We start from the raw sequence: 14,716 nt of genomic DNA on the forward strand, positions 1-14,716 counted from the left end.
AGAAATGGATGCAAGTAGCTAAGCTTCCCACTGTCCCAGGGAATTGGGTGGTAGAAGCAGAGACTGGGGAGGAGGGGCAGAAGAGAAGGGGTGTGAATCTTCCTTTCCATTTCACCCAGGTGGAGCCTGGTGGCTCCAGTCCACCCTCAGCATCCTAAGGCCCCTCCTGGAAGTGGCTTGGAGCCCTTTGAGCAGAGGGAGCTTTATCCCAAGCTAGTGTCATCCTCCCCAAGGGATTCTGGGCTCTCGGCTGGAGAGGAACCATGAGATCCTGTAAAGTAAGAAACGTGGAGACTCACAAAGGCATGGCTCAGCATGTTATGGTTTGTTCCCTGCTCAACGGGGGCCACGGGGATGGAGACCATAGCCAGGGTCATCCGTCTTCTGGCACTAAGTCCAGACGGCACAGCCAAATTGGGAGGTTGGCTTTCTTAGGCTGCCTCTTATGGTCCCTCTTGATTCGGGAAGTCAGTGATTAAGTTGACTCATCAGCTGCCACGTCTCTCCCAGTTCCTTGGTCGTCCCGAGGGTGTATGAGGCAGGTGGTGAGGTGATCGACAGAGCAAGTGGCGATTTCTGCCCACATCCTCTTTTCAGGAGGTGGTGAGGAAGGAGGCATGTGGGCACCTCGCTCCCTGCCCTCTGCCCTTTGTCTCTGCCTGCCGTGGGGGCCTCTCCAGCAAGGAGCCTGGGGTGGCATCTTTTCTACTCAGCATCAAGACCTTCTGATTTCAGGGGAGTTACCCTAGGGATCAAGGCAATCCCTGAGAAGACTGGCTGGTTCTGTCTTTGGGCCCTGTTACTGGGTTAGCTACAGAAGAAACTTCACTAATTAAAACATCAGGCTGCTGATAGTCCCGCCTCCTGCCCCCCGCCCCCGTCAGACCAAATAGTCAAAAGGGGTTTTCTTAATTTAGTACAGCCCCAGCCAATGCTGGAGAGAGCAGATAAGCTCGGAAATGGTCAGCTTCAGATCGGCTTTTGCTAGTTTGCTCTGCAGACTCTAAATTCATTACCTTATATAAATCATATGAGCAACATGGTATTGTTTGGGGCATTTAGAGATTCATCCATGGTGCTCCTCTAATATACCAACTGCTTAAAAATCTCTCTTCTTTTTCTTGTCGACATGTGTACAAGTTTCCCTGGTTAAAGATCGTAATGTAAATAGAATTTAGACTTTGCTTCTTTCGTTTAACCAGTTTTTCACGCTATCATGCAGCCTTCCTACTTAACTTAAAAATATGAAGTTTATTTTCCACCACGTAAAAGTCATACTTATTCATTACTGAGAATACAAAGAAAATACAAAGCTTTGGAAAGGAAAAAATTGAAAGCCCCTCATTTTTGGTCTAAACTTCTGGAAGAGACTGTTATTAACATTTGTCATTTTTCATGCTAGATTTTTTTTCTGTACTTTTATAGAGTCATGATTATATTACGCATTTTAAATTTGCATCCTGCCTTTAAAAAAAGCAGAGCACAAGCATTTACATATGATTACACACTTGAGTCACTTTTAATAGCTCTGTCCTATGCCTGGACCGTAGCTTGCATTTTTCTGTTTAAGTGGATCATGCTCACTTTTCCTGTGATGAACGGACCTCGTTTTGGGGGGCTGTGTGACATATCATGATTCAGAGTCCTGTGCTTATTGTCGAGAGCCCACCCTGGACCCCAGTTTCTTTGCTGTCACCATCCAAGCTACCATAGTATTTCCACTTTGAAAAAAAGTTATTCTTTGGCCTCCCAGTAGCCCGAGGATGACATGGCCTGGTGGCTTTAGGGTTTGGCTGCATGGGACAGGTGAGAGGCCCTGTAGACCTCTGCCCCCTTGCCGAGAGGGATGGCAGGGCCCAGGGAGGGCAGAGTGTGTGGCCTGCTAGCTTGTAACTGTTTTCTCTACGTCCCATGCCTTTGCTTGTCCTTGTATGCAGGCAGCACCAGGGTCAGCTCTGCCTTCCTTATGGTACAGGAGAGGAGCCTATCAAAGGCCCAGGCTAATAGAACATGGATTTTAAGTTTTCGAAAGTCAAATTCTGGCCTCTTGATCTTTCCTCCATTCAGGCTGCTGGGCTTTTGGAGCATTTTTGAGTAATTATAGTAAACAGTAGCAACAATAACTGATACTTAGTAATTATACACTCAAGGTACTACCCTAAGCATCATAACATGGGAGCAGCTCTAAGAGGAAGACAGGAGTATTATCCTCTTCTTACAGATGGGTAAACTAAGGCATAGGAAGTTTTGTCCTTTAACAGGGAGAAATGTGGAAGAGCCAGAATTTAGTCCAGGCGATCTGCACTCAGAGCCCACACCCTTCAACATATACTTTCCGGCCTCTCATTAAACCTGGGTGTGACCTGGAAGGTGAGCCATCACTATGAAAGCAGACAGAGGAAGGGAGGCCAGCTAGTTGGGGCGTAGAGCTCTGGGGTTTATAAACCAGCTCAGGCATGCTTAATGTCTCTGCTTTAGCACTCTCTGTAGGCCTCGAGCATTTATTGAGCACCTGTTGTATACCAGGCACAGGGGAGCACAGTCTGGCACAGATGTCCACTGCATATACATTTTTCAAGTATCTCCTAAGTTCTAAACTTCTCTCTGGCTCTGGGAGGCCATGTCAGCTGCCAGGAGGGGGAGGTCCAGCTGTGTCCAGAAAATGTCCTGGACCAAGTGTTGCTGGGGAGAGCAAGGAGACAGAAGTCCTTGTCCTTGGAGGTGAGCTCATGGCTAATGATGGGAGTTGGCCAACAGAAGCACTTGGAAACAGTAATGCAGGTGACATTGATCTAAAAACCTATTCTTACACAATTCAGATTTCCCAAGACACGCTGAGACCACTTCTTGCTAACTGCCATATTCTAGAGGCTGGATCTTTTATTGCCCAGAACAGATTATTTTAAAGACTCTTGCCTTATGGGTGGAGTTTTGCAAGCAGCAGGGATGTGTGTGATGTACATGTGTACATTTTCTCCTGTGTCCCTTACAGCTCTCAGAGGAAGAGCAAGGGGAGCATGAACTCTTAGCTAGAATTGTTCCGGGGGTGGGGTGGGGAGTGAAGCTTTGATTGCATATCCAGGAAGATGCTGAAGTATTCAAGGGACTCAGAGGAGGTGGAAGTTGTCTAGAAAGACTTCCTCAGGTGTGTCTCTAATCTCTGTCCCCTGCTAAGGGAAATCTGGCCTTGAGCGGGTCAGTCCCTGGGACCCCAGGATGCACTTTCTGGGGGTGCCTACAGACCACCATGACAGGTGCAGGCAGGCCCCACAGCCACATCCCTGAAAAGTGGCTTTGTTATTTGCACTACCTCCAATGGAGTTAGGCTGGGGCTGCTATGGCGGCGTTGGGAGCTGGGTGTGTATTGTCTACGTGAGCACGTCTTTCTCAGGTAAAGGGCTACTTTCCTCACCTTGTGTGTCTCTGTGAAGAATGCAGGACTTCAAGTTTAATAGTCTGAGAAACCAGGAGATGTCAGCCAGAATGGGGAAGAAAGAATGGTTTCTAAATTCAGCACCTATGAGATCTTGCTGGAAGTGGCTTTAGAAAGACAATTGAGGAATGCCAGAGGGCTTCTTTATCCCCCAAGCATTCCCCACCCTATTTGCCTGTGATTTCACCATCAGTGGTTCATTCTGATAAACACTCTTTTAACACCCAAATGGGGAGGTCCCCAGTCTTCAAGCTCCGCTCCCCCCAGCGTGTCTGGGCAGCAGGGACTCCTGGGGCTGGGTGTGACTGGAATGGGTGTGGGGGGTGCTAGGATAATTTTTTTAAATTTTATTTTATTTTATTTATTTATTTATTTATTTATTTATTTATTTATTTTTAAAGATTTTATTTATTTATTAATGAGAAGCACAGAGAGAGAGAGAGAGAGAGAGAGAGAAAGAGAGGCAGAGACACAGGCACAGGGAGAAGAGGCTCCATGCAGGGAGCCCGACATGGGACTCGATCCCGGGCCTCCAGGATCATGCCCTGGGTTGAAGGTGGCGCTGAACCCCTGAGCCACCCAGCTGCCCGATGATTTTTTTTTTACAGGTTAAAAATCCCCCTTTCCCCTAAAACTCCTGAAGAGTGGGTTTGGCATGTGGAGGATGAAGTCTCCTGTCTTTACAAGTGTGCCATCTGGGCCTCAGTGTCACACAGGGAGGTTTTAGATATATACTATTGAGAGCTAATACACATCCCCTGCAAGTTCCCTCCTCTGACCCAAATAGAGCCAGCAAGAAGCTTCTGCCCCTCATAGGGTGACCAACCATCCTGATTTGCCCAGGACTGTGGGCAAACCCTCTTCCTCCACTGCCCCTCAGACTCAACAATTTTGAGGAAGCGCAAACAGGAGGAAGCAGATGTGTGGGAGTAAGTGCAACCTGTTTGGGAGCCAGTTTATACCAGGCCACTCAGTCTTCCCTAAACACCCCATTGTGACTCAGGAAATTTAACTCAGCTCCCCGACAGGCCTCTTTCTCCATTGGGTATTGCGGGTACCTGACGCCGAACAATGGGTACCAACGCTCAGGCCGCAGCATCACGGCCGCTGACACTCTCCTTCTCTTCCAGACAACCTTTGCCTCCTACAAGCCTTTGCTGGCCGGGTGCGTTTCCTGAGTGGCCGTGCGGTGCTTGATATCACGGAACGTCTGTCCGGTGAGCATCCCCGAAGCCCCTCGCCCCAGCCTTCCAGTCAACCTCCCGGCATGGAGTTGAACCACCCACTATCTTAGACCCCCCAGTAATCCAATAATCTTCACAGACCTTTAACATTTTTTGATAATCTGCTTGTTAAAAATAATTCCCATTTTACCACAAGATAATCTTTAGTTTTGACTAAAATGAGGCAGGTTTGTACATAAAACAGTTTTTGAGAAACTATGATCCATTTCTTCTTTGCAAACATGACTCCCACTAGCCCATAGAGTGCCTTTGTGTGAATCAGAAAAATGTCCCAGCTCTTCTGGGTACACCGTGCTCACGGGGGCATGGCTTGGTCGGCAGCAGCCCTATCGTGAGCACGAGATTGTCCCTTCTCGAGCGCGCACAGCCTGGAAAGCAGAGCACAGCCTGGATTCCAACCCTACTCGACCCCTTTGCCAGGTGCCCGGGCCCCGCAATACGTGGAGCTGGGGCTTTGGCCTGAATCTGCTCTGCTTTGTTTGAGCTTTGGCCGAGGAAAGCTTGCTCCAAGCCAACGTCTGCTCTGAGTTTGCAGTCTCCAGTGATTTCACTCCTGGGCTGAAGCCTCCTGTGGCCCTTGTGGTGGCAGCTTGTTTCGAAAGGGCACAGGCTTTGTGGTGGACAGACTCGTTTGCCACACACCAATTCTGGTCTTGGGCAGGTTACTTACTTGTTTTTTTTTTATCTTCCATGCTTGTCAAGAGCCTCCTCCCCCTTATTAGGAAGGTCCCATCTAGGAAGGAGGCAGAGGACCTGTTCTCTAGACCTCAGAGCGTCCCTCCTCCTAACATGCAGCCAGGTTGTGGTATCCCCATGTGTAAATCCTCCTGTGGGTTGTGTTCAGGTTAGTGTCCTGCTCCCTATAGTGTCCCAGGAGGCCTGTCGCTGGACTAGGCCTCCAGGCTCTGCCCCTACCCCTGCCTCAGTTGTATGTGCTGGTCACTTAATCCTCATAACAATGTTATAAGGAGGGTGTGGGTTCCATGATTACCCCCTTTAAAAAAAAAAGATTTTGTTATTTATTTGAGAGAGAGAGAAAGAACGAGCGCATGAGCAGGGGGAAGGACCAGAGGGAGAAGCAGACTTGCCACTGAACAGGGAGCCCGATGTGGGGCTCTAGCCCAGGACCCTGAGATCATGGGCTGAGCAGACGCTTAGCCGACTGAGCCCCTCAGGGGCCCCAGTGACTGTCCCTTTTGTAGAAATAAGGAAAATGGAGCTCAGAAAGGTTAAGTGCCCAAGGTCCTTTGGTGAGTAATCCAGGATTTGTGCCCGGGAGCCTGGCTGCAGAGTCTCTGTGCTGTGCTACGTCTCCCCGAGTGGCCCCTGCCTTTGCCTCCTGGGCACCAGCATGCGCCACCCTTCCAGAGGTGATCCGTCATCCCCGTGCCTGCCCACATGTGGCTAGAGGCCTGTGGAGCCCTCTCCACTCTTCTTCCTCCACCTGGGGGGGTGCCCTCCAGGTTCTGGCGCCAGCCCCTGTGTCTCCTTCCTCCCTAGCCCTCCCTAGCCCTCTGGTCTGTTTCCAGTGACTCCTGAGACCAGGTCCCACCCCGAGCCAGCCTCAGTCCACACTGGGGGTGCTCAGCACATGTTACATGACTGTCGGTGTCATTCTGCTCCTCCACCAGACTGTCTCTTGCCGTTGACTTGGCCTCTGTGCCCTGGTTCAGTCCTTTCACTGTCCCTAGAGTGGAACCCCGCCTCCCATCCAGGTGCCCAGCCTCCTCCAAGCAGGTGGAGTGAGCAAAGTAAGGTCAGGGGCCTCCAGGCAGCCACAGGACCACATAACGGAGACCACCTGAGCACTGGACAGGGAACTCTCTACTGTTGCTCAAAATCATCGCTCTCTGGGTGAAACCCTTACCTGTCCTTGTACAGGGGATATACGGGCCCCAGAGGTGGAAGGGTACCTCACTTTAGATTATCTGTTTAACTGTAAATATTTTCCATCTGTTTCCAAGAGACCTCAAAGGCAGGAGTTTCTACATAGCTCTCCTGTTAAGTCCCCATCAGCCAGGAGTAGAGCCGAGCATTTCAATGAACACAAGGATTCCGACTAATAATAGCGCAGCTTAACAGGAGTAAATCTTTGGCTAATTACTTCAGCTGCCTTTGAAGCTCAAATTTCATGGGGTTTTCTTCCTCATGATGACTCCCAGAAGGGTCATTGCCACCTCTGCTGGCCTGAGAGGCCCACTGCTGTCAGCCAGGTGACCTCCGCCTCGTGTACCTGGGGGACCCTGGGCCTGAGTGCGGAGGTGAGCTGCCCAGACCCCCGTGTGAACGCCTGGCTGCTGGGAGGGAGAGAGTCCAGGTGTGAGTGCCGGATGCCCGTGAGAGGCAGCCAAACCCCTCACCCTTTGGTGGGCATGGGGGAGCCCTGCCTGGGCCTGGTTCTTGACATCGTTCTCTTCTTGGTTTGCAGGTGAGATCCCCGGGAGGGTTAGGAAGCCTTTGAGTTACAGTTGTTCAGTTTAGGTGGCTAATCAGGATCTTTCTTGTTCCCTTTGGCCACCCCCCTTGCCCAACCTCTCCCTTACTCCTCCTGGCCTCCCACCCCCACCCTCCGCACCTTGGGGCTGCCCTGGTGGCTTTCCTGTTTCCTGTTAATGGGGCCTACCTCTCAGCCTGTCACCAGCTTCAAAGTTTCCGGCAGCTCCCACCTCTGTCCCACTTTATGAAGCTGCTCACCAGCCAATGTGGCTGGGTTCACTCCCTGGGTGCAGTCCTGCCTTCCATAGGAACAAGGACCACTTTTTCTTCTGAGGGTTCTGTGCATTGGGGAGCCCCCGGGGAAGGCCCCACAGTGTGGGGTGCAGGAACCCTGAGGGTGTGGCCTGAAAGCCAACAAACACCTTCCATGGGAAGTGACGCTGCTGGGGGTGGGGGGGTAGGCAGGCTTTGCTGAGGGGGGTGGCCAGCTCATCTTCTCTGGTCCCTTGCTGTCCCAGCCTGGCCCTGGATTCAGAAAGGCCCTATGGGAAACATCCTGGGGGATTGGATGGTGGTAAGCTGGTGAAGGAAGGACATACTGGTGGTTTCACTAAGCCTAAAACTCCACACCAGCCTCTGAATATGGAACCCCTAGGGGCTTGGGGCAGCAAGGGGTGAAGAGTGTGAGCTTTGGAGTGGAGGCAGGTTTAGCCTCTGCCCTCGTCAGCTGTGTGGTCTGGGCCAAGCTCCTTGACCCCTGAGTGTCGGCTTCATCCTCTGGGAGATGGACTGGTGTCCTGCTGGTCCAGAGGCCGTGAGAACAGTGGAGTCAGGCTACAAAACTCGGAGCCCCAAGACTCTGGACTTGGGCAATGTTAGTTTCCCAGATGTGTCTCGGCCCAGGGAAACCTTCCAGTTTCTTTGCTCCATCAATAGTTAAAGTGCTTCTCTCAGTGTTGTCTGTGCTCACCTCTGGCAGGATGGCAGGCGGACCATGCTGGTTGTATAGAGCAAAGATTGTTAGCATGAATGCGTTCAGGGGGATGTGGCCATGGCTGCAGGCTGGAGCAGCCCCTTTGAGGTGACTTAGGGCTGCTCTTGAGGTGGCTTTGACCCTGGCATTTACTCTATGATGGAAGGCTTGCTGGCAGGGGTAGCCTGCTTGTGGGTTTCCTGGGGATTAAAACAGGTAGAGGGTCTGGGATAACCAGACTGGCGGGGGGGCGGGGGGAAGGGGGGGCTCATCACTGAATCAATGGTCTGTGTGGAGTTTGGTGGTTGACAAAGCACATCCCCGACCCCTGGATTATTGCTGGTCTTATTGTAGGGTTTGGCATCTGGACACTGGGGAGGCCACACTGATCTTATCTCCTCCTGGCTGTTTTATTTTTCAGCATGCTTCATTTGAGAGAATATTGACATTTCTCCCTGGTACAAGTTTTCTCTGTTCGTATGAACTCACATAGGTGGGAATGTGGATTAAAGTCATACTAGTACTAGCAACTAGTTTTCACCAGCCTACCTACATGGACACTTATGTGTCCTTATTATCTAATCTCCAGCAATCTCAAGAGTTTGCTTCAGGATTATAATCCTTAGATTAGGGAACAGGCTCACGATGGTTGGGTGGCTTTCTCAAGCTCATACAGTTGGTAAATAGCAGGGGCAGGATTGCAGTTTAGGTGTGTCTGCCTCTTTCCTCTCCCCTGGGCTGCAGGGACCGATTACAACCATGGGTTCTGAGCACTTGGCCTTTGCATACTCATTCCTCCATAAAATTAAAAAAAAAAAAAAAGCTAAAAATCGTATTTTATAACTGGTTGGTATAAACATGAATATAAATGAGGTTAGATAGCTTCATTTTTTCTTTTGTTTTTAAAAGAAATCAAAATGTTTTCATGGTCCCCTAAACGTGTCCCCAGCCCTAGATGTTGTGTCTAATGAACTCGTTGGCCTGTCCGGGCTGCCTGGACTTCGGGGGATAGACCTGGTGTCCCCAGAGAAGGCAGCGGGAGAGGGAGAGAGGGCATGACTCAAGTCTCTTCATTTTCTGTTCAACAGTGCTGGTGGCCTCTGTGTACCCCCAGAAGCCCCAGGCTGTGGAGCGCCATGTCCTTCCAGTCCTCTGGTGTCTCCTGGACAACATGATCGGGAATGGTGTCCTGCCCGGGCGTGCTGGGAACGTCCGCACAGTGGTTCGCCGGCTGTCCAGGAGCCTCCGGGAGCAGATGGGGTCCCGGCTGCAGGACCTGGCCGCTGGCCAGCCACAGCAGGTCCTCAAAACGCTCCAGGAACTCTTAGGCCCAGAATCCCCATGAGGCAGCCCCAGCCAGCGTCATGGACAGCGGGGCACCGACAGCAAGACAACTGGCAGCTCATGCCCCTTTCAACTGGGTTACAGACACATCTGAAACGGGCGGTCATTATTTTTTACCTTATTTTATTTTTATGATGGAATAATTCCCAGTCTACTTTCTCTTAGGGTTCCAGATGTACATAGTATATTTTGAAGTAGAAATAAAAGAAGCACTTATTTTTCTAAGGTTTTATTATCTCGTACTTTTTGTAACCTCAGACAATTTTTTAATAACTAGGCTTGTCACAAAACAACAGCAGAAGTAGCTGCAGATCCACGGGGACCAAGAGTTAGGGACCCACATGTTGTAGACCATGTGTCTAGGCATGGCCCCCCAACTGTGACAGGCTGTGAGGGACCCACATGTTGTAGCCTGCACGTCTGGGCATGGCCCCCCACCTGTGAGAGGCTGGGCAAGCCCTCTGGAACCTAGAGACCCTCCATTGGCCATTCAAATCTGGTTCATTTGTTGTAAGGCTGATTCAAGGTGAGTAGAACAAACATTTCCAGGGTCATCCTGCTTCTGCCTTAACAAAACCTTTGTGCAGCAACTGTGGATCCTGTGGGAACCTTCTAGTGGACCTGTCCAGCTTATCAAAAGGCAGGGAGAGTTTGACACTTGCATTATGGAAAGCCTTCTCTGGAAGCTGGCATTCTGGGTAGTTCTGCAGGGGACTCGATGATGCTTCACACTCCAGTACCATAAATGAAAGCACTTGGTGGAGCATGAAGCTATAGGACGTGCAGAGGTCATGTGGGAGCTTGGAAATTGCACAGGCTCCTCCCCTTGGGCTGGCTGGAACCTGGAGGGGTGTGCTGGATGCAGGGTGTGTCAGAACACCAGGAACCTGAGAGAGGGTGCTGCCCACTGAGCGAGCAGCTGGAGGACAGGCGTCCTGTGGGGAGAGTTGGATGTGTGGGGCTGGGGATCTAGACACAGAAGGCGCTTGGCTTTGCCTGGGGCGAGTGGCAGGTGGACCTGGTGTGACCAGAAGAATTAGAGCTGGGGTCATGACCCCAAACACATGGGTAAGGTGAAGGCTGAAGGGGCAGCAGTCCGGTGCCCGCCATGGAACCCAGCCAGACCCACAGCAACACTCTGGGGCAGCTGCACATGGCTGAGGCCCTGAGACCCCAGCGAGTTTTTTTGCAGGCCTCGCCAGTGGGCCCCCTCCAGTGTCACCTACCCCAAGGTATAATATTAGTTCCACATCACTGTTCTGAGCCTCTCCTGAAGAGCATGACCCAGAGCTGGCTGGGGAGCCCCAGATCCACTCACTTCTATATTTCCAAATTCATGGGTACCCCCAGCTGTGAAACCACTTTTTCCTCTTGCCTATGTTGCCAGGTGCAGCAAGGCCTGCCCCCACCCTCCCAATGCCCTGGGGTGAGGTTGGGTTTGGCACAATCATCCTGGGACTTGAGATTTTAATAGGTGGCTCAAGTGTGACTTTGAGTGATTCTAGCCACAGCAGGAGCTGTTTCTCGCTAGTTGTGACCCCAGCAGGGGCTTCCCAGCAACCACCTCCCCTTAGGCTGATTCTGACTGAACCAGGTTAAAGGCAGGCTAGACAGGGAGTCATCAAAGACACCCAAGAGGCTGATTTTTAAACATTTGGAAAGTTTTTACTCGAGTTAATTGTGTTTGCTTTGCTTGGAGTCTGGGCAGACTTTTTGGGTTTGGTAAGGAGACTGACTTTTTCTGCTTGTCAAAAGCTGAGAACCTGTAGGAGCCAAGGACGTAGAGTCTGGTGGGATTTTGAAGACAGAAATTAAACTCAAAGGCATTGTCCTATCTTGCCTGCTTCCAGGTCCTGTCTTCCAAGTGCATCTTCAAAATGGAAGCTTCCCACCCCCTGGGCTCTGATCCCACCCTCCTGAGTGGAGGTGTTTAAAACAACTGGAAATAGCTGAAAGGCGAAGCATTAACTCTACAAAGTTCCATTTTCTTTCACTATTTTAAGTTTAAATCTAGTCTCTGGACAGGTGCTCTCTGTGGGCAATGCTCCTGGCCCAACCCCATTGGGGAGGCGCTGGGTGGTTCTTGGGGTGCAGGGACCTCAGGAAATTTCCATCTCAAAAGGTTTCCCACATTACTTTTATTTTATTTTTTTAAGATTTGAGAGCAAGTGAACGAATGTGCACCCACATGCACAGTGGTGGGGGGAGGGGCAGAGGGCGAGAGAGTGAGAGAAGCTCAAGCAGATGCCCTGCTGAGTTCAGAGCACTGCAGGGGGCTCCACCTCCCCACCCTGAGATCATGACCTGAGCCAAAATCGAGAGTCGGTTACTTTACTGACTGAGCCACCCAGGTTCCCCCCACATCTTTAATTTTAAAACAAAGGGAAGACAGCATGTTAGCCTGGGCCTAGGAGAAGGAGGCCTAATGGAGGTCCAGTCAGGGGGTCTGAGCCCAGGCCGCCCCATTCTTGGCTCAGCTGTGTGTGCAGCCGGGAGCTCCGCCTCCTTAAGATGCTCTGGGGCCTGGGAATACAGCTTGTAGCCACGGAAGGGCTCCCCTCTGTCTCCAGTGTAAGAATTAAGGATGAGACTTGTCTGAGGACATGAAACTACTTTGGAATTTCTGGGGCTTGAGGAAAAGCTCCCTCCAGGCCCTGCTTCCTGTCTTGGTTTCTTTTCCCTGCTTTGTATTTTTCCACTCGCTCTGCCTCAGCATCATCCAGGGAGACGGAAAGAAATACTGATGTCAAAAAAAAAAAAAAAAAAAAAGAGAAAAAAAGAAAGAAAAAAAAAAAAAGAAATACTGATGTCGGGGACTCACCCCCACGGATTTTGGTTCAGTTGGCATGGGGTGGGGCCCAGGGTGCAGTCTTTTCTTTCTTGGCTTCCCCCTCAGCTTTATTGCATTATAATGGACATAGAATAGAATATAGTGAGAGTCTAAGGTGTACAATGTGTGGACTTGACACATTTCCATATTGCAAAGTGATCAGCACCATAGCATTAGCTAACACCTCCATTCCATCACGTAACTACCGTTTCTTTTTGTGTGTGTGTTGAGTTTTATTCTCTCAGTAACTTTCAGGTACATAATACAGAATCATTAGCCATAATCATGCCCTTGGTTAGGTCCCCAGAATTGGTTGCTATTCTAACCGGAGGTTTGTGCACTTGGATTATCTCCGTGCTTCTCCCTACAAGGCAGCTGGGGTGGAGAAGCAGTGTCCTCACTGCCTGCTCCCAGCTGGGCCCCGGCAGTCCCTTGGCAGGCAGTAGGACAGCATCACTGCCGGGGTTGCTCACCAGATGGGTGTTTCTGCAGCTGGGATCCATAGGGGTTCCAGTTTGGTCCTTAACCATTACTGGGGCTTATTCAGGGCGGTTGTTACGTCATCTCCATGTCCTGTCACCTGGTGTTTCAGTGAAGAAGGCTATAACATTTGAAGGTTTTGTTTTGTTTTAATCACAGCTATATAATTACCTCTCTGTGGGTTGACAGCTGTTATTAGCATCACCTTGGGTTCTCCTTGAGACTCTTTACATCCAGAAAGTGATCCAGCACCTCTGCGGCTGGTGTCAGAAGCCATTAACTAAACAATAGCTTTAAAAAGTCACCAGGTTTTGTAAACAAAGCCAATCCTGTCCCCTTCCAAAGGAGAAAAGAAAAAAAAAAAAAAGCTAGATAAATAATTTTCATGAAGGCAATTTGTTTCCCAGGATCTATATTTCCTTTCTGTCTCAACCGCTGGTTTTTACTACTTTGGGGCACTAGCAATCAAATGGAAGAGCTGTCTCCTAAAATGCTGTCTGTTCAGCCAGGGGGTTCACCTGGAAGCCCACTTTAAGGCTTCATGACAACAAGGAACAAAGATTTTTTTTTTTCTTAAAAAGACTATTTTTTTTTTCAATGCCAGGGGTAGTTTTTGTGTGTGTGTGTGTGTGGTGGGGGGAACGAGGAGAGGTTAAGGTGTGTAGAGGAGGTAATTATAGAAGATAATTCTCTTGGAAATTTTGTTTTGAATTTCCATCCAAGCTAGTTTCAGAGGAACAGCTAAAATTATAGCTGGCCTTTGGCTAGATCTGAAAAATAATTTCCTACTTGTAAATGTTGGAGAAAACTGAGAATTTCTTCCATGGAAGGTTGTGGTATCTTTTAGAATAACCTAAATCATGCTGGCAGTAGGTGTTAGAACCAAGGCTGGGCAGGTGCTGGGGCACCTGTTCTGCCATTAGCTGGCGACGTGTCTTTGACATCCCTCAGCCTTCTTTTTTTTTAATTTGTGAAAGGTGTTGAAAAAAAGACTTGCTTTTCATCTCATGACATTAAAAAAAATCTAATAAAACAATGTAGATAATTGCATTTTGAAAATGTAGAGTGTTACAAAGAAAAGGTATAATTATTATTAACTCTAGCCTCAGCCCAGTAAAACCTTTAGTTAGGAGGCACTAAAGTCATTCCGAGCATCTGACTGACAAATCACCCCCGACTCAGCATGGGAATAAGTGGGAGATTCTGAAGCTTAATTTTTTTTTTTCCATTTGGAATGTTTGACATTTGCCATCGTGATTGCAAGCAAAATGTCTCAAAGTCTTTTCACTTTGAAAGACATGGAATCCTACAGAGAAGGAAGTCAATTCTAGCTGAGTTTGACAGCTGTTTTTAACTTTCTCCAAGAATCAAGCACAGATCTGGAAGGAGGGGGAAACCGTACTTTCTTTTCTTAATCAGAATCTCGACGCATAGAGGTGGCGGAGATGAACATTACAAACAAAAGTGGTGGAGGGATCACCAGGGCAGTTCTTCCAGAAGGCTCAATAAGATGGCTTAGAAGAGGCGAGTTTCCCTGTGTCTTATCCATGACAGGATATGGTGGTTGGCATCATCATCGCACTTTCCAGAGGAAGGAATGGGCCCCTGGAAGCTGGGTCACAGGGCGGCGGTGGGGGATGGAGGAGTCGGGCCTCAGTTTCTGGGTCCCAGTTCCAACCATCAGGAGCAGCGGGATGGACTCCGGCTCCCCAGCATGATGGACACATTCACCACGCCCTTCTTCTCCTTGTTTCTCAATTCATCTCCTTCCTCCACCTCAGGCCCACCAGGCTTGTCTCGGGCTGTACCTGACTCCTGCTAATGCTGCCATTCTAGCCAAAACAGGTTGTTAACTCCTGTGCGAGACTTCAAGGGTGTCTGGGATTAGAGCATTCAGGACCCAGGCTACCAGGTGGCTGGAATCCTGTAGTCCCAGGGTCCACAGGCTGTTGGTGAAGTTACTTTCTGAAGTCCGT

The 14,716-nt window shown here is 49.7% G+C and overlaps 1 protein-coding gene across 8 annotated transcripts in view; it reads left to right on the top strand.

The window, feature by feature from the left end:
* TOGARAM2 (TOG array regulator of axonemal microtubules 2) overlaps positions 1 to 14,716 on the top strand; it is an 83,784-nt gene that overhangs the window by 53,072 nt on the left and 15,996 nt on the right. For 7 of the 8 annotated variants that reach the window (XM_038561166.1, XM_038561167.1, XM_038561168.1 and 4 more), the window contains 2 exons: positions 4,564 to 4,650; positions 9,175 to 9,655. In XM_038561166.1, the coding sequence (XP_038417094.1) occupies positions 4,564 to 4,650; positions 9,175 to 9,431 (344 nt within the window). In that variant the 3' untranslated portion in view covers positions 9,432 to 9,655. Of the gene's footprint in view, positions 1 to 4,563; positions 4,651 to 9,174; positions 9,656 to 14,716 lie in introns of those variants that run through there. The other variant, XM_038561164.1, reaches the window with a different exon arrangement.

This window comes from Canis lupus, chromosome 17 (genome assembly GCF_011100685.1).
Source record: "Canis lupus familiaris isolate Mischka breed German Shepherd chromosome 17, alternate assembly UU_Cfam_GSD_1.0, whole genome shotgun sequence".
Lineage (NCBI taxonomy): Eukaryota > Metazoa > Chordata > Mammalia > Carnivora > Canidae > Canis > Canis lupus.